General features: G+C 61.5%; 1 protein-coding gene across 2 annotated transcripts; it reads right to left on the bottom strand.

Moving 5' to 3' along the window:
* Positions 1–823: 823 nt before the first annotated feature.
* HS3ST6 (heparan sulfate-glucosamine 3-sulfotransferase 6) lies at positions 824–10983 on the bottom strand. Of its 2 annotated transcripts, none has more exons than XM_046667690.1 (2): positions 10498–10983; positions 824–5315 (listed from the first exon to the last, which is right to left on the bottom strand). In XM_046667690.1, exons 1-2 carry the CDS (start codon positions 10878–10880, stop codon positions 4700–4702), a joined length of 999 nt encoding a protein of 332 aa, XP_046523646.1. In that variant the 5' UTR covers positions 10881–10983; the 3' UTR covers positions 824–4699. The 2 variants fall into 2 exon arrangements, with proteins under 2 accessions (XP_046523646.1, XP_046523645.1); XM_046667689.1 differs by having other exon boundaries at positions 10468–10982.
* Positions 10984–19195: the final 8212 nt, after the last annotated feature.

A 19195-nucleotide genomic window follows, 5' to 3' on the forward strand; every position in this document is an offset into this window, starting at 1 on the left:
TGGAGGGAGCCTGAGATCTGCAGGGGGTCCCCTCAAACCTTCAGCTGAGGACTGAGGGGCGCAGGTGTCGGGGGAAACTGAGCCTGGGGCAGGAACCACCAGAAAGGAACAGAAGGACCAGCCCTCAGGCTGCCGACAACAGAGCCGCTGCCACGCTGCCATGTGTACAGCTCCCTTCACCCCTCCCAGGGGAGGAAAACTCACACTTACTCCCCTGACCCGTCCCTTCCATCACGTTGCATCTGCATTTGGTCCGCATTCCTCAGTGAAACCTCCATGTCAACAAATAAAGATCTCCCAGAACCTTCTCTCTCTGACCTGTGCCTCTATGGCTGACTTTTCTAGGGAAGGCCTTTTTTTTTTGAAATCGAAGTGAAATTCACATAACAAAACTAACCATTTTAAAGTGAATGAGTCTGTGGCAGTTTAGTGCATTCACAAGGTTGTGCAACTGCCGCCTCTATCTGGTTCCACAACATGTTCATCCCCCAAAGGAACCCCGGGCCCATTAAACAGTCACCCCTCATTCCACTCCCCCCGCCCCACCCCTGGTAAGCACCAACCTGCTTCCTGTCTCCACGGATTTGCTTGTTCTGGGCATTTCACATCAACGGAATCATACCACGTGCGACCCCTCAAGTCTGTCTTCTCAGTTAGCATTTTTTTCAAGGATGCTAATGCTGTAGCACATATCAGGACTGTTTCCTTTTTCTGGCTGAATAATATTCCATCGTATGGAGAGACCACACTTTGTTTATTGTTCACCCATGCCGGACACAGAGTTGTTTCCACCCTTTGACTGCTGTGAATAATGCTGCCGTGATCATTGTTGGAGTTTTTATTCGCACACCCTTTAAAACAGAGGGCCTATTCTACAGTCACAGTTTGTCTTAACCAGCCCTCCAACCAACCGAGGCCTGTCCGCCTCCCACCTTGAGGTGCCTGCTGCCCGGCCCTGGCACGGCTGGCCCCCTGCAGGGTGCTCTTGGGGCAGCCCCCCTTGCTCCCTGCCTCATCCGCTCATCCCTCCTCCCTTCGTTTGGGTGTCCTGGTGTTTGGTAGTTGCTGCTATGCTTTTGTGGTTACTTGGAGGGCAGTCTCTCTCCTCAGGGAGCTGACAATGGCTGGGAGAATAAGGTGGACATGCAGGAAATAGACAAAAAGCGAGCTCAGCACTGGAGCGCTGGCAGAGGAGGGCGAGGCTCCCAGGTGCAGGAGTAGGGGGCTTCCTGCAGCGGGGGGACACCTGCCTACAGCCATGCCTGGGGACTGATGGCTCCCAGCCGCCCCAAGGCTGTCCCCAGGGCTAAGGTGGATGAAATGGGTTCATAAGGTCCCAAGGCCACCCCCGACTCACTCCCTGCCCCTCACCCTCTCCCTGAGCCCCCCATTCCACCCCCCTGCCCCGGCTTTGGTTCCGAGGAGAGATTCCTCAGGAGTCAGGCCTTGCCAACTAGAGAGGAAACTTCTAGAAAGAGAGAGTCCCACAGAAACAAGCCACTGGGTTCACAATGTCAGCAAATCCCCAGCTCCTCAATGCACAGCTTCCAGGGCACAGAAGGGACCCAGAGCTGTGCTCCCAGGATCCCCAGGCTGGGGGAGCTGCCCCTGGGGTGGAGATGGGCTTATAGGTGATGAGGAGGACGGGGGAAGCCCCAGCACTTTCCAGGTCTCCTCTCTCATCTACAGCGAAGATTCATGATACGGAAGAACTTTCAGGCCAGCGTCCCGATGCCTCCCCTCTCTCCAGCTTGATACGGGGCTGCTGGGCCAGGCTCTGCTCAGGGTTTCCAGAGCCTGCACGTGCAGGGCCCAGAGGGGAGGACACTGTCCCTGTCCTCACCCAATGCTCCTGCCGTCCCCAGGGGCAGGGAGAATGGGTCCCATGGGCCCCCAGCCCGCACCAACCATGGCCAGAAGGTCTGGGGTAGGCGAGGACCCCCCCAGGAAGAAGCAGCCACCTCCCCAGGTGTCTCCAAGCCCCTGTCTGGACACCCAGGGCTGTGAGAACCACCCCCACCACCCCCATCCCAGTCTGGCTGGGCTTGGAGTGGGGAGAAGGGGTTTCTGGCCCCCTCTCCTCCACTGGGCAGAACAGGAAGACAGTAATTGAATCAGCACTTCTCACCCCATCTGGAACATTCCAACATGGAAAACCCACTGAGCAGCTGGGGAAGCAATTTAGGGACTTTTTAATTAAAGGCCGATGACTCTCCCACGGAGCCCCACCCCCACAACAGCTGGGAGGACGCACCACATCTGCCCTCAGTGTGTTCTGAGGCCCAGCTGGGCACCTGGCACTGGGCGCCGGCAGTCAGGCCCCGTTTCCACTGGGAGGAGGGTAAGTAGAACAAGCCAGTTCACCCTTTCTCCTTGCGGCTTCCAGAGTCTGCCTTCCGAGCTGGGCCTGGGCCCCAAAGTCAGACAAACTAGTGGCTCCCAGCTGTGCATCCAAGAAGCTTCAGGAAGGGAAAAGTGGGTCACGTTGGCGGGCTCGGGAAAGGGACTCTAAGTGCAGGGAGGAAATGAGCCTGGAGTGAGAGCACAGCTGCCTCGTCCTAAGTCTGCCTCCCTCTCAGTCTGTACCTTCCTCAGGGAAAGGCATTCCAAGCAGAGGGAACAGCATGTGCAAAGGCTATGAGGTCAGGAAAATCACGGTAGATGGAACAGAGGCTAAGGGTGAGAGGAGCATCTAGGCTGGGGTCAGGGGCATGCCTCAGAGGGCCTTAACAGCTGGTCAGGCATCTGGTCTTCATTCTAGAAACAATGGGATGGGGGGGAGAAGATTGGAGTGTTTTAAAATAACGGGATCTGGTTTACCCTGAAGATACTGCTCTGCTGCCGTGCTGTGTGCATGTGGAGAGCTCACCGCAGGAGGACAAGAGAGGTGGCCTGAAGCCATCCAGGCAGAGACAGTGGTCGTGTGGACAAGGGTGTGTCCAGGGAGAAGAAGAAGCATGCGTGGCCTGGCTGGGAACCAGGCCAGGGGTCAGGGGCTGCCCTGCCATCCCTGAGTGAGGCCCCTGCATGGAGAATGGGGATGGGGCTGCCAAGTCCAGGGCTTGCCCCCCAGCAGGGATCCCAAAGAGGAGTGTGCCCCCTCGTCACCCTCGTCATTGCAAACTGGGCCAGCTGGAGGAGGCTGTGGGTACATCTCACCCATATCTGCCCACATCTGCCCCCACATTGCCACCCAGGTCACTCGGGACCTGCCCCTGGCCTGGCCCGAATGGCAGAGCCTTGAGACTGTGCTGGCCCCGCAGGGCAGCTCCGGATCGGAGTGTCCTCTGGGCCCAGACCCAGCAGGAGCAAGAGGCAGGTGACCGGGCTACTGGAGACAGACGCCCCTGTCTCCCTCCTCACCTCCTGCTGAGCCTCCTCTCACACTGACATCGGCTGACCCCACATCCACACTACAGGTGGGGTCACGTGACAAAGACAGTGGCCACAGTGACTGGTGGGGCCACTGGCTCACAGTCAGCCAGAGAAGGGGGCGGTGAACTGACAAGCGGCCACTCCCCTGAAAATCCTCCCAGGGGCTCAGGACAGGGAGCAGCTCCAAGCAGCCCAGGGGTGGAAAGGCCACATCAGCGCCAAGGATCCGAGATGGACCCAAGGCCTAGGGCACAGAGGCCACAGCCAGGTCCTTTGAGGGCCCAGGGCAGCCGAGGCACGCCAGGCCTGGGCCTAAGGGGCCCTGGAAGTCATTGTCCGGGGCAGCTGGTGGCCACCTGGCAGACAGCACTGTGGCCAGGAGCAGGTCACAGTTATTACTGAGAGGGCCCCACATTTCCTGGGGGAGAGTAGTCCGGCCTGAGTCGGGAGCTGAGCGGGCAGCTGAGCTGCAGACGGGCATTCATTCCTGCCCATCCCAGGGGGAGGGAGCTGAACAAACACAGCAGAACTGGGGCATGGAAGGCCTGGGGCCATGGGGCGGGGTTGGGGTGGGGCGTTGAGCGAACAGCCCTGTGAGGTGGGTGGGGCCTTGGTGGGGGTGTTACCTGCTGCAGGAGGCCTGTGGTGGGCGGTGCCTGGGTGGGTGGTGGAGGGCTGTGCTGGGAGCTGCTTGGAGGCCGTTAGAAGCACCACCTCCTGCACACACCAGTCACGCTCACTGTCCCACAATTCCACCAGGTTTCTAGGAGAGAGCATCCTCAAGGAGCTAGGATGCAGAATTGGTTAAGGTCATGGGTGCAGCGGGAAGAGTTGGATAGACCCAGCTTTAATCTTGCCCTACCAGGCAAGTGGGCAACCTGGGGCCTCAGTTTCCTCATCCAGAACATGGGATCAGCCCAGCTCAGCATTCCGGGGCTGAGAAGAGAGCCCAAGGATGGCCTCCAGAGTCACCAGGGCTAAGCTGTGTGTCACTGGGCAGGCCCTAAACCTCTCTGCGCCTCAGTTGCTCATCTGTGACATATGGCCAAGCTCACTGCACACCTCAAGGGATGTGTGAGGACTGGGTTTGGCCCACTCCTCTCGGGTGAACTGTGCCCGGCAGAGTCAGCTGGTATGATTATCACTTCCCTGGGCGGCGGCACCTCCAGCCCTCACTCTGCGGTCCTCAAGGTCCTGTAGAACACAAATCCAGACTTTATCTCTTAAATATTTCTCTCTCCCCAGCATGTGTCGCAGCCTGCTCTGGCCGGGCCATGGGCATCAATTCAGGTCACCGAGCGTCCCCAGGCAGGACGTGGCCCCGTCAGTCCCAGCCGAAGTCCTGGCCGGTCATCTGGTAGAACTTGCGGTTGAAGGGCCGGTAGAAGTCCCGCAGGCGCCGCACCACGGCCTCGGGCACGCGCGGGTGGGGCCGGCCCTTGGACCCGCCCAGGCAGCGGGGTCGGCGGCTGCCCTGCGCCTTCCGGAGGCAGGGGAAGCCCTTGGTGGCGTTGAAGTAGAAGTGCTTGTCGGTGACGACCCGCCGGAGGCCCAGGAAGTCCTGCACGCGGCCCAGCTCGGCGGCCGGCTGGCTGACCAGACGCTCGCCGCTCACGAAGAGGAAGCGGGACAGCGGGAAGTAGCGCAGCCAGTGCTCCAGGTGCTGCGCGTAGAGGCCGATGCGCACGGCGCTCCAGGCCGTGTCCACCGCGCCCAGGCCGTGGCGGAAGGCCAGGGCGCGGAAGCTGGGCAGGCCCGGGGTCTTGGAGAGCGTCTGCGCGTAGTCGGAGATGGCCCGGGTCACGGGGTTCCGCACCACCACGATCAGCTTCGTGTCCGGGGACATGCCGTGGATGCGCCCAGGGGCCTCCCGAGTCACGAAGTAGCTGGGGGTCTTCTCCATGGTGATTTGCCCATCCAGGGTGCGCGGCATCAGGTTGCTGCGGGAAGGGTGGGAGGGCAGGCCGCCGTGAGCAGGTGCTCGCCCCCCTCAAACCTTTCCCTCTAGACTGGCCCTCAGGGACCCAAGATGAATGTCCCCGCCGTCAGGGAAGCCCCAAACCTCCAGGTTGGCTTGGGTGGGCGGCCCGGGATGTGGCCTGTGAGGGCACCAGCCCAGCACAGACCGGCAGCGGGGGCCCATCCTGCCAGGCTGCTGCCCACGCCCCAGCAGAGCTGCTGTTCCTCCCACCCCAGAACAGGCACCCGTGAGGCCGGTGGCCTGGACTTGCCACCCCCAGGGCTCACCGTCCTTCCCCACCCTGCAGCCCCCGTGCTGTAATTACCCCAGGTCACACTTTCATCAAGCAGCTGATGGCATCCCCTAAATTAGGCCATTAATTATTGACAAGTGTCCCCAGCAAAGGGCAGCCGCCTCTGCTCTCCCTCCCTCCCCTGCAGAGCCTTTGATTACAGCCCTGCTAATTCTCACGGGCCTGAGCCCCTCAGAATGCCTTCCGAAAGCCGCCAGCACAGCCCAGCACGCTGGAAACCAGTTAGTGAGGTGGCGGGAGGACCCAGCCCAAGACCCCAGCCTCCCAGACCTGGCTGCAACCCCAGAGGGCAAGGCCCCAGCTGCAGCATTTCTGATGAGCCCTCTTCCTGACCAAGGGAAAGGAGCATGGTCCCCATCTCAAGGTTCTGGGGGAGTTAGCTGGTGACAGCCCCCTGACGTCCCCAAACCTGGGAAGCCCATCCTGAGCACCCTGCCCGGGCAGGCCAGGTACCCTGAGCAGTGTCCCAAGGCTGCACCTGCCAGCCAGGTAGGGCAGGGTGTGGCGGGCCAGCTGAGCAAACAGCTCCCAGGGAGGGCTGGGAACTAGGTCAACAGAGGCAGAGGCTGTGGGACCTGTGCTGCGGAGGGGAGGTCTCTGCCCAGCCGGCCCCACCTCCATCCTCTGAGGGAGCTGTCCCACTCCAGCAAGAGCCCCCAGGACTGGCCCTGCCAGGAGGGTGACACACAGGGCAGAGTTCAGGTTTCATCCAGCCCAAGTGACCCCCAGACTCCAGCTCCTGGGACGCAGGACCCGAGTCTCCTCTTCCTGCTCAGACTCCCAAGGAAACTCAGACCAGGTGGACAGACCCACGAGCTGGGGCGCTTGGCTTGCGGGGAGCTGGTGGCAGGACAGGAGGATGTGCATATGTGAGTCCCAGGCATACCACTGGCTTCCCCAACACCACTTTGGGGCTCGAGGGAGTTGGGGGGGGGGGGTGTTGCATGCTCTGCTAGCTGTGGGAGCTTCCTCCACCCCTCAGAACAAGGCCCTGGGCAGAGCTGGTCTACACAAGTCATGGGGGACAATTCTGCTTCCCCCATCTCGGTGACAGAGTGAGCCGGAACTCCCGCCAGCCCATTCACTGTCCCATTGGATAGGCAGGCACGTGGGGGCTCAGAGAGGGAGCAGGAAGTGCCGGGGTGGATGCTGGCCCACAGCCCTCTCCCCCATGGGCTGCAGCTACTGGGAGGGGGGCATCAGCATGGATTCTGCTCCCAGAGCCCCTGCACCCCACGCCCTGCCTCGGGCAGCTACGAGTCCAGGTGGGAACCCAGCCCTCCCCGGGGATGAGTTCAAAGTTGTTGGGCGGCAACAACGCCAAGGGCTGAGGCCCAGGGCTGCAAAAGGGGGACCCCCTTTTGTCAGGAGAGGGAAGTCCTAAGAAGGGCTATCACCCCACAGTGGACCTCACTGAGGAGACCCACCAAGAGAAGCCAGTGCCAGGCCTGTCAGAAGTCAGCTCCCTCCCTTCATCATCCTGCTCAGGGAAGGAACCAGCCCTGATTGCTCCGGGACCCCTCCTCTCCCACCCCCTCCACCCCCTTTCCATCCCTTTCTTCCCCCAGGCACCAGGTGACCCCAGGCATGCAGACAGGGCACTGTTGGTTCTGAGTATCCCCACCCCCTCATTCTGGCCTGGGGGAGGGGCTGCAAGGAAGCAGACAAGGGGCAAAGGGAGTTGAGCACCCAGGCTGCTCCCTCTCCCAGGAAGTCAGGGGAGCAGAGGGGCCCCCCCACCAGCCAGGGAGGGGGATGGGACGGGGAGTGGGCAGCTCTCTGCCCACTCTTGCCACACCCCAGCTTTGAGATCTGAGCCCTTTGGGATCAATTACTTACCTTCCCCAGGCCTCAGAAGCCTGTCCCTGGCTGGGCATGGAGGAGGGTGGGGATGGGGGCTTTTAGAGGTGGGAGAGGCTGAGGAGAGGATGAGAGGAACAGGACTCCGACCCCCACGCAGCAAACATCTGACAAGCTGTGCGAGGACCCTCCCTCCCTGCTCATCTGGTCTGCATTTCCCTGCGGCTTCCATCCTTCCGCAGACTCTCCCTCCTCCGTCTCAGCCCCGCTCTCTGTCCCACACCTCGCCTGGGCGCCCCCAGCCGCTGGGCCTGGGACTCAGCAGAAACCAGTTCCTGGGTGGAACCATACAGTGCTGGGGCTGGGGTGGGGGCATCGATTCCCGAGTCATGAGCCTCTCCCAGCGTTAGCAGGGGGAGAAAAGTCCCGAAGGAGCCCAGCCCCTCCCCCATGTGGGTAGACTCAGACCCCCACTCCCTGCCTTCACTGCTCCTGCCCCAGGAGCCAAGGAGATTCTCCTACCTGCATCCCTCCTGTCTCCTTTCACTTTTCCAAAATACTGTGGTCAAAGTATAGCCCCTACCTGCCCCAGACAGGGCACCCCCTCCCGACATAAGACTTTGGGGTGTGTGTGACCCCAGCACCTGCCAAACAGAAGGTGCTCAATGAGTGTGAGCCTGGATGAGTGTGGAGCACTCAGGGGTCACAGTCCCCAGGATAGAAGACTCTCAAGAGCCTGAGAGATGAGTTAACTGAGGCCCAGGCAGGGGGAACAGTGTGGCCAAGGTCAACCTTGAGCAGCCCAGGACCCACCTGCGGAGGCCACGGGAAGGGCCAGAGGCACTGCCTGGAGTGAGGTCGGCCACAGCCCAGTGGGAACGGGTGTCCCAGAAACAACTGGGGGCACTGGCCGCTCCTCCTCTACTCACCACCTCACCCCCCACCCAGAACAGGGCTCTGCACTCACTGGAGGCCCAGCCCAGGGTCCGGGGAGCAGACAACGCCGCCAGACTGTGCCCAGGGGCTGGGCGCCCTCTTTGCAGCTGGGGAAACTGAGGCAGGGGTGAGCCTTTTCAGAGGCTCACTGCACACTCAAAGCTGGTGGGAAGGACAGACAAGTCCAGAGGCACAGGGCACCTGTGAGCACACCCAGCCCACAACTGCACGTCAGCACACGGCCACAGTCCCTTCGAGGGCACTTGGACACACACACTCCGGAAGCTCAGCCAGCACGGCTCCTGCTGGCTCTGCAACAGCCAATGAGGGGTCAGCTCCGGATTAAAGGAGTGGAGGCCACTGGGACCTGCACCCTATGTACCCACTCTTTCCCCCAGGGGAAGTAGCTTTAAAAATGAGGAAGGAGAAAATCTCTACCGGAGCCCAGCATGCTCCTGAAGTTCCCCCACTCCCATCTCGGCAGCCAGTGTGCCAAGAACCCCTCCCCAGAGCAGAGGATCTGACCCCTAGTCTGGGTCCGGCCTGGCTGCCCCTCAGTCCCCTCATCCCCCCAGCCCAGCCCCCCAGAGTGGGAGCATGTGCCCAGGGAGGGCTGGATGGGGCCTCAAGATCCCCGATCTTTGAGAACACTTTTAGGGTTCTAGCCTCCCCTGCAGCCCCTCTTAGCCCAGCTCAGCGCCTCTGCCAGCTTCTCGCAGTCAGAGTGCACACCGAGTCAGTGGCGGCTCCGAAGTCTGTGTGGTATAGTAGCAATGTGTCCACACTCCTCTACCTCCTCCCCTCCTCTTCCCCCTTTGCACAGCAGCAAGGGACTGGGGATGCTTTCAGATGCTGTGGCAGTGTCCAAGTAGTGCTCTCTCCCTGAGCTCTGAGGATGCCAGGATCCAGCCAGTTGTGTCTAAGGATGGACTCACCTCCCCGGTCATCACCCAACGTCCCTAGGACCCCCAACAGCAGCAATTCTTCAGAGCTCAGGAGCCAGCACCCCCTGTTCTCACTGGAGCCCCTCCAAACCCAGAAGTAGTTTCAGTGCAAATGGCCAAGTTAACAAGTGAGGGTGGGGCAGAGAGGAATCTGGAAACAGAGAAAGTGGTGCACCTGGAGGTCAAGGGTCTGGATCCTGCCACCCACCCCCCCAACCCACTAATTCACCAGGTGGCTTTGGGCAGGGTCCCCCAGCCCCATAGGGGCTCAGCATAAGCTTGGGGATGAGGGGAAAACTGTGAGGAGCGGGGTTCCTCACTCTCCATGTAAGCACTCACCTCCTCGCAGGAAGGGACAGGGCACCGAGGGGGCCTGTGCACAACCAAGAGGCAGCAGGCAGTACTCAGCAGGGGCGGCTGGGGTCGGACCAGCCACCAGGTCAGGCTGCTTCAGCTGAGGCTGGGTGCTCCCCCACATTCCACCACACACACCAAGGCCATCCCAGGCTGGGGGCAGGACAGCTACAGAGCCCCATGGCATGAGGCTGGGGTCCCAATTGCCACCCCTGGGCACTGACTCAAAGGCACTTTCCTCCTTTCTAGAAGCTGGTCTCTCTCCAGACCCCCAGGACCTCCGAGAAGGATTCCTCTTCCCAAGACCAGGGTTGGGTCGGGCGGGGAAGGGCAGACGCTTTCTAGGAGGCTGCAGGGAACCTGGCGGTTCCTTGTGGGGTAACCAGCCAGAGGTCAGACTGCTGGCCCAGAGTGGCCCAGCAGGGGAGGGCGACTGAGCTGGAAGCATTTCTAACGTTCCTGAAACCCCACTGGCTTGAAACTACTTCTCAGCTGGGATCGCACCCTCTCCCCTCCAGCTTGCAGAGACCCCTCAGCAGTCTCGAACCAGTTTTCCCTGAAGTTTTCAAAGTTTCTGGGAGCTCCCAGCCAGTGACCGCCCCTCCTTTCCGTAAAACCCTCTGCAGGCGGGCCGCGTCCTTGGAGTCAAGCCTCAGCCCCAATGCCCGAAGACCTCGCCCCGCCGAGTCTCCAGTGAGACCCCAGGGGTGCACCAAGCTTTTTTGTGGAAGGCGTCCGCGAGGGCGCGCACGGAAGCCGACGGGGCGGACGGCCCGGGCGCTCACCGGTACCAGGCGAGGCCGCGCTCGTAGCACCTGTCGAAGAAGTGGGGCTCGGAGCCGAGCGCGCGGACGTCGGGGTGCAGCCGCAGGAACTCCAGCAGAGCGCGCGTGCCGCCCTTCTTCACGCCGACTATGAGCGCCTGCGGGAAGCGCCGGCGGCCCGGGCCTCTGGCCACCTGCAAGCCCGGCGCCCCTGGGCTGCGGGCGGCGCGGGGCGGCTCAGCGGGCGCGGGAGCCGGCGCAGGGGCGCGGGCGGCCGGCGGGCAGCGGCCGGGGAGGGCGCAGAGGGAGTAGGCGCCGAGCAGCAGCGCGGCGAGAAGCAGCGGCGCACGGGGCGCCCGGAGCGCAGCCCCCGGCCCGGTTCCTGGGCCTTGGCCGCCCCTGGCCCCGCCGCCCAGGCCGCTGCTACCTGCCATCGGGTCGCACCCCGCCCAGGCCCGGGAGCGGGGGCTGCAGGAGGGCGCGCATCCCCGCCCGCGTCGCGCTCAGCCCGCCTGCGCCCGGCTTCTACTCCGCGCCGCGCGGGCTCGCTGCCCCGGAGCGGACGCGGGGCGGGACGCGGGGCGGGGCCGGGATGTCCCGTCCCGCCCAGAGGCCAGGCTCCGCCTGGACCGCAGCCACGCCTGCGACACACAGGCACCCACGGACGCCGTGGCGCGACTCCCAGCTGCAGAAACTACCCCGACGCGCCCGCTCGGAGACTCCGGGCTCCAGCCCTCTCGGTTCCGGTGTCTCCGCCTTTGCGCGTCGGGGAGCGGCGGCAGCGGGTGGGGACGCACGACAGTGACAGGGCTGCGCAGCCGGCCCCCAGGAGCCGCTCTTAGAAGGCCGATCTGCGCCCCTCCCGGACGAGGGCGAGGGCAGGCGCGCGGGCGGAGCGCGTGGACCAAGGACGCGCGCAGACCCGGGCCCTAGTGTGCAACGGGGTTCCCGGGGACGTAGAGGGACGTTTGCGGCGGGGACGGGGAGCGCCTTGCTGACAGTTGTCTTGCCATTCGTCAGGGTCACAGCCCTGGCGGCTGCAGAGCGCTCGCTAGGTGTGATTACCATTTTAGAGTCGGGAAGACCGGCTCAGAGAGGACAGGCGTCTTTCCCAAGGGCCCAGTGAAATTGAGACCTCAGTCTCCTGGCCCTTCCTACCGTGTCACACCGTCTGTCTGTGCAGCCTAGTCCGCCTGGTGTTCCCTGGGATGTCAGCGACCCATCTCCGACGCTGGCAAAGTGGCTCCTATGGGAGAGGTGAAGGATTCAGGAGGCCTGTGCTGGGGGAACTAGAAGGAGCCCAGGTCCTGTCCTAGGAGCTCTCTCTGAGGGGCAGTGAGATGCAGTGGCCATTCACACTTATGGGACCTGCTGGGCCCTGGACACTCTGTGGGAGCTTTATGCACCCCAAAGTTCCCTGAGCCCCAGCACAGCACAAGGAAGGCAGAGAGGAGAGCCAGGCTCCAAGAGGGTGAATAACAGTCCCAGGTGGAGACCGAAGCGGACCGTGTCCTCTCTCCACCTCTGCCTCAGCCTTCCTGGCCGTGCAGCTGGTGCCAGGTGGGCACCTGCTCCCTGAAGAGGCTAGCCTCTCTCCAGCTGGTGTCCAGAGGCCACTGCCCTGGGTTCTGCTGGGTGACGAGCTGTTCCTAGGCCTAACGGCATCTGGACAAGTCCTAGAAGCCTGGGGTGCCTCTGAGGGGCAGAGGTTCCGTGATCAACAGACATTTTCAGGGCTCCCACCCAGAGGCACCTCCACCACCCTCCTGGTGGGAGGGGCCTCTGCAGAGCCAGTGGGGTGAAGACCACTGACTGAGGCCCCATCCCAGGTCCCAGACTCCAGACCTGCACTTGCTTGTCAGGGCAGGACTCAGCTGGGAGCCCTGTGGGCAGGTTGTTGGCAGAGTACCGTCTAGGGTGCATGCTGGCACATGCAGGGTCACAGGAAGTTCTTCTTCTGGTCTAGCTTAAAATGAGATTTCTTCCAGACAGCCTGGTTCTCCTTAGAGCTATCCTGGGGAGGGTCCCAATCCACCTGCAGCACCCACCCACAGTCTCAGCAGCCACGCTCAGGGCTCCAAATCCCAGCATCAAACCCTGGTGGCCCCTCCATCTCCCTGCCCCGGCTCAGGCATAGTCTTTTCCACCTCGTAGCCTTTGCTCATGCTGTTCCCCTGCTGAGAAGGCTTTTTCTTTAGTTCCCCCCCCCCCACACACACACACACACACCTGCTTGAGGAACCTACCAAGAACAGCACAACACCGGACACACTGGGGGTGGGGAGTGACACCCCGGGACAAGAGTCGGCTCAGAGAGTTTGGCAGCTGATGCCCTTCCTCCACCCACCATCTGGCTGTCAGGTGAGGGGTGGGTGAAAATCTGGGGACACCCAGGATGGCAGCCTTGGAACATTTGACCCCCAGGGCATCCCCAGCACCTGACAGAGCCTGGCACCCTAATTGGCGCTCAGTAACAGCCAACAGGTAGAACCGGAGGTGGGGGGAGGGAGGAGGTCGAGGAAGCTTTTCTGGAGGAGGTAATGGGCAGGTGAGGAGTAGGAAGACAGCATCCCTGTCTGCGTGGGGAGGAGCTCAGCAGCAGAAAGCACAGGGCAGAGGGTGGGGGCGGGGAGAAGAACCTAGGTAGAGCCAGAGGCCCATCCGCAGGGTCCGGCCCCGCCTTCCTCTAACACGTGGCCTCAGGCTCCCCCCACCCCAGAGCCTCCGGTTCCTTCTTTGTAAGGTGGAGACCTCGGTCCCAACTCTGAACTAACAGCTGCATTGAGATGTCATTCCCCTACCACACAATTCAGCCATTCAATGTGTAGAATCCAATGGTTTTCAGTATATTCACCGTCTTGTGCAACCATCACCACAATACACTCTAGAATGCATCCATCAACCCAAGAATCAATCCGCATCCATCAGCAGTCACTCCCATCCCCACTCCCCCAGCCCCCCCGGCACCACTATCTCCAGAGAGGATTTGCCTCTTCTCCACGTTTCATCGCAGTGGAATCATACAATAGGTGGCCTTTTAAAACTGGCTTTTTCATTCAGCATAACGTGTTCAAGGCTCATCCACATTGTAGCACAGGTCAGTGCTTCGTTCCTTTTTATGGCTGAGTAATATTCCACCGTATGGACAGACCACATTCTCTTTGTCCATTCGTCTGTTGATGGACACTTAGGTTGTTTCCGCCTTTTGGTTATTGTGAATAAGGCTGCTGCGAATGGTCACGCACAAGTTCTCATGTGGACGTATGTTTCCTGTCTCTTGGGTGGACACTGAGGAGTGGAATTGCTGGGCCAGACAGTAACTCTCCATTTAGCCCTTTATGCAGAGTCTTTTTGAAGGTTACATTTAGGGATTTGAGAATCTGCCCCTCCGTGCTCCTCACACACAGGGTTGCCGCCTTCCTTCCTCCCCAGGATGTCTGAGTCATCACCTAGATGTCCACTCTGCTTCTGCCCTGCCTTGCCATCAGGGTCCAGCCCCAGGTCCCCGCTCGCTCCCTGCTGTGCGACCCAGGGAGAGTGGATCCCCCTCTCTGAGCTACATGATGAAAAGTGGCTTTGGGGCCCCAAAATAAGCCAGGCCATGGGGGCATGGCGTGGGTGGCTGTCCCTGCACCCCCAGAGGGTCGCCCACCTCCTGCCCTGTCTGGTTGTACCTCCTCTGTCAAGAGGAAAGAGGCGTCAGCAGGTCTCTTCTGCCCAGCTGGATGTCTCCAGGGGCCCCTCGGTTTGGGGGGTCCAGCACTGCCTGAGCTCCTTTCCCCTCTCACCTCATGTGGACCCCCGGCCCAGGCAGGGTTGATGCGGTGGCTGCCAGAAGAGCAAGGATTCGGGAGAGGACGTGGGCTGAGCTGCTCAGGCTGCTGGGCCAGGAAAACACTGTCCCTGGGGGCGATGACTAGGAGGACCAGAGCAGTGGGGGACAGGGAGGACAAGTCTAGGGAGGGAGTCCTGGGGAGCAAGGCCATGCTGGGAGGAAGGCTTAGCCTGGCCTCACAAATCCATGACCCAGCTGCCCCGCTATGTCTGTGTCCCCTTCACAGACTGTAATTATTTCTTTGTGAGTGATTTTGATCCCCTTCTGTCTCCTCCACCTCCACGTACCCATGGGCTCTGCAAGGGCAGGGACGGGGCCAGTCTTCATCCCTTCTGTGGCTCCACACCTAACCACAGTGAGTGCCCATGAGTGTTTGCTGAGTGACTGAGTGACTGACTCTGTGTGTGTGTGTGTGTGTGTATAGAGAGTCTATATGTAGGCCCCTCCCCCATGCCCCTCTCCACCCCTTTCCAAGACTATTCCTCCCCCAGGGTGGGCACCCACAGCCTGGGCCCCCACAGGCAGCTGGACAAAGTGTGCAAGCAGCTGCCCCACCTGGAAAGTGATTAATAACATGATGTAGTCCTTCTCTCCATGGGGGACAACTGGAGGAAATTTCACACACGTGGGGCTTCCAGGAACTCCCTCCCCTAGAGCCACACCCTTACCCCCCAGACCCACTCCCCGCAGCCTGCTAGAATTCTGGAGCCTGCAAGGGGAGCAGAGGGGAGGGAGCTGTGGCCGAGGGCAGGCCCAGCTGTCCTTGATTTGTGTGGGGTTTTTTCCACTTCAGATGCCGGATTTGCCGGAGCACACAGAGGATGCGGTTTCCTCCTGGGGAGACGTCTTCCCACCTACCCCACCCACCCCCCAAGCCCACCGTTCCCAGTTCATCCTGGTAGAAAATAAGGGGGAGAGGACCCCATCGCTGGGGGAGGGCATGCAGCAGAGCAAAAGGCTGATAGCAAGGACTTCTTGGCGCTGGAGGCTGATTCAAAGCCAGCTCTGCTCCCTCCTAGCAGGTGCCCTTGGCGGGTGTCCAGTCTCTCTGAACCTCACTTTCCCACTTTATAAAACAAAGGTGATGCTAGCCCCCAGCTCTCTGGGTGTCCGGCTCCAGATCTCTTTATGATAAGGAGGCAGTGGACATGTGACAGTGACTCCAGCACAAGAAGGGGTGCCCTGAAGCTGCTCCCACCTGGGAGACCCGAGCACTTCATAATGTGTCCTCCTTGTGGACAAGGCCGGAGAGGAAAGGCTTCTCAGGTCTCAGGGTGGCCAGCCAGCTGGGGTGACCCACTAGACCTGAGGACACTGTGGCACAGAATGGTTTGCAGGGCAGACAAGATGCCCAGTGTCAGGAGGGATCTCTCCAGGAGTGGGGAGGAGCGAGGGCTTCCCAGCTCAGTAGCCACCCCAAGCGGTCACACACCTGCCAGGAGCCCGCCTAGGGCCACATGGTTCACCAGAAGGAGCCAGACCCCTCTGCCGTGCAGGGACAGCCCCCAGCTGACTTCCCGCCACCCTCACGCCCTTCCCTGGGGTCTTCCTGGAGGAATCAGCACAAAGGGTCACTCTTCACTGGCCCCTGCTTCTCCAGAAGATGGCAGGGATACAGGTTCCCAGAATGCGTATCTGGACCCTGCAAATTGCTTCTGGTCCACCAGCCTGGCCCAGCTCAGTATATAACAGTGTAGCAATCCTTCTAGGCTGGCAGTCCCAGCTCTGGAAGAGGGGAGGGCAGGTAACAGCCTGTACTCCGGGTGAGACTAAAAGGGGAAGAGAGGAGGGTCCCACAGAAACAAGACTCTCTCCGCCCCCACCCCATCCCCACTTCCTCCAGTTTCACAGCCCCAAGCCAGGCCTCTGGAAGCCCCTCAGCATCATGGAAGGCTAGGGATCATCCAAGTGGCCCCATATCAGGCCACTGGGGCTCTGTGGCCAGTTCTGTCCGTTCGTGCCCTGTCGAGGGTCCCCACAGACTGGAAGGTGCCTGGGAGCACATTCCATCAGGAGCAAGCGGCCTGATGCAAGCTCAGGAACCCCGTGCTACACAGAGGGCCCAGGACCGTGTGTTCATGTCCTGTGTGTACGCGTGCACGGGCATGTGTGCACAGTGGGGGGGGGGGGGGCACCTGGAAGCCTGCCGCCGCTCCCCAGCCACCACCCCCCAGTGTGGGAAGCTCCAGATTTGCTTCTCCCCACACACCGGTGACCTACTCCCGGCAGCAAGTCCGGCTGGCCAGCAGACGGGACCCCAGGAAGGGCTACACTCCATCACCCTCACTTCCAAGGGAAGCATCCCACCCCCACAGCTGGCCAGACAGACAGACAGACCAGCATGCGGCCAGTCTTGTCCGGCTAAGCACTCAGAAGACCCAGAACCCAGAGCCTGGGGCCGGGGCCTCGACCTCCCCCCGCAACCCCTGGCAGGCCCCTCCCTAAGCCGACAACAGGACCTTCAAAATTGACCCTACCACCTCCTCCGAGAACAGTGACTCCATCCTTGACCCCTATACCGGTCATTGCTGTCCTCCCTCTGACTCTAGCTTCCCTGACCTCCACCCACCTTCACACACACCCCAGGGGCTCCTGGGCTCAGAGATGGGGCCCAACCCAAAACCACCCTCCCGAGACCAAGACACCAAAAAGCCACAGAGTCAGAGGTGGAAGGGGCGCCCAGGGCCAGAGGTAGATGGCTCCGCGGGGGGCAGACCCCACACCCAATCTCCTCTCTGCTCCTTCTCCGGCAACACAGCTGCCAAGCCCTTTGAAGCCAATGGCAGCTCGTAAATGCCCTGGTTGGAGATGAAACATGATAAGACATGAAGCCAGGGCCTGAACCTTGGATAGTCTCTGCGGTTTTTACTTTTTACGAGGAACAAATCTAGCCTGGAGACAGGCACTGGGGGTGGTGAGGGGTGGGGGTGGAGGGAGCTTATCGGCAGGTAACCCTCCGCCCCCTCCCCAGCAGCCTCCCCTCCCGTCTGCCACCAGAGCCCCACGAAGAGTCTTCCCTGTGCTTCTTGCCCCTGAGCTCCCTTAAGCAGAGCCCTAGTGCTCAGGTCCAGGGTAGAGGGATAGGTGGTCCTGGGGTCCCTGCATCCCCCAGACACATTCATGCAGATGTGCAGCCCATGCATCCTGAGACTGTGCGGCCCTGCAGAGGGAGCAGGCAGAAGCGGTGCAATTTGACTACATTCATCTCATGCTACCACGTGCCACCTCCCATGGAGCTCGGCATTTGGGGACAGGAATGGATGAATGCCCTGTGGTCACTGGCTTTGAGGAGCTCTTTGACCTGGGGGGAGGGGAGGGAGACCGGCAAAGGGAGAGCAAGAAGCCCAGTCTGCGCAGCATCTCGCAGACCAGCCCAGGGCTCCTGCAGTGCGGAGGAAGGAGAGAGCCACCAGGAAAGGCTTCTCGAAGGATTCTGGCCTGTGTGGAGGGGATGAGGAAGAAGAAGGAACAGCAAATTCTAGGAGGCAGGAACACAGGCACATGTTTCTAGAATGGAGTCTGGCTGGCCTGGAGGCTGAGGTGCAGGGGTTTGGGTGCAGGTGTGTGGGTAATGAAAGCAACCTAGCTATGATAAACAGCACCGCTATCATTTATGGAGTGGGAAATCAAGCTGGAGAGGTGGGGTCTGCGGGACCAGAGCAAGCAGGGCCTGTGGGAACCACTGAGGGAAGCTACCTGGTCTGATCATTATTGTGCAAAGATCTCACCGGTTGGGGAGCCCAGCTAGGAGCTGTCACTATTGTGGGGGAGACAAGTGGACAAAGATGCGTGGGAGGTGGAACCCCAGGACCTGGTGCCCCTGAGTGGGCCAAGGTGGTGCAGGTGCAACCTGAGGATGTGGAAGGGCCACGGAGAGGTGGGTGGGGGCATCAGTGCAGGTGGGTCCCACCCGGTCGCCCTGGAGAAGGGGCTGAGGCTTGGCCGGGGCTGGGAGCTCCTGCCTCCACCCGTGTCCCCCCACCGTCGTCTCACAACTTGTTCCTTCCCCCCACCCCCAGCTCTGTCCCGCTCCAGCTGACTGGGGAAGGGGCACCCCGGGCCTCGACAAGTCTCCCTGCACCGGTCACTTTCTTGAAGTCCTCCGAATGGGGCCCAACCATCACCGGCCCCCCCGGCACTACCGGGCGTGACCCAGGGGGACAGGGAAGGGCGACGCTGAACACTGGATGCAGCAGTGGGCGCGGGGGGCCAGGGACCCTCCCGTGTGTCGGAGCTGCTGCCGCGCCCCCAGCGGCGCCTCGGGGAACTGCAGCGCTGCTCCCCCCAGCCCCCGGCGCCCCCAGCCCCGACCCGCGCACACACATCACGGAGCGAGCGCGCCCCCTGCCGGCCTATTCTGCACACGGTCCCTGCGCCCACTCCGCGGGAAGGCGGCCCTGAGGACGGAGGGACTCGGAAGAGGGTCATCGCGCTGGGCCTCCTACCAGGGCCTCATATGGGGGTGAAGGCAAGGTATCTGGCTTGGTTGACCTCTCCAGGCGCCCCCTCCCGCTTGCAGGCCCTGCCCACAAGCGTGCATGGGATGGGGGTTCCTGGGACCTACCCACAGGCCAACCCCCACCAGGGTCACAGCTCTCCCTGGCATTTGTCACTCAGAAGAAAGGAAAGCCGTGGGTGAGCAAAAGTCCCAACCATTGTCAATTCACTCATCCATTCTGACAGTGTTTATTGAGCCCGCCTCTGAGCTGGGCCCTGGGGCCCTCCCGGCTGGGGATCAATCAGGTCCCAGACAGATTTCTTCAGTCTCCACCATCCCCTTGCCCGGGGTGCCCTGCCATGCAGTGCCCAGGCCTGCCAGCTGCTGTTAGCTGGTGTTGGCAGAGCACCAGGAACCGTCTGCCCCTGCACAGAACCCTTGGCTCGCAAGGCTGCACCCTGGAGCCTCCACCTGAC

The sequence above is a fragment of the Equus quagga genome, chromosome 7 (genome assembly GCF_021613505.1).
Source record: "Equus quagga isolate Etosha38 chromosome 7, UCLA_HA_Equagga_1.0, whole genome shotgun sequence".
Lineage (NCBI taxonomy): Eukaryota > Metazoa > Chordata > Mammalia > Perissodactyla > Equidae > Equus > Equus quagga.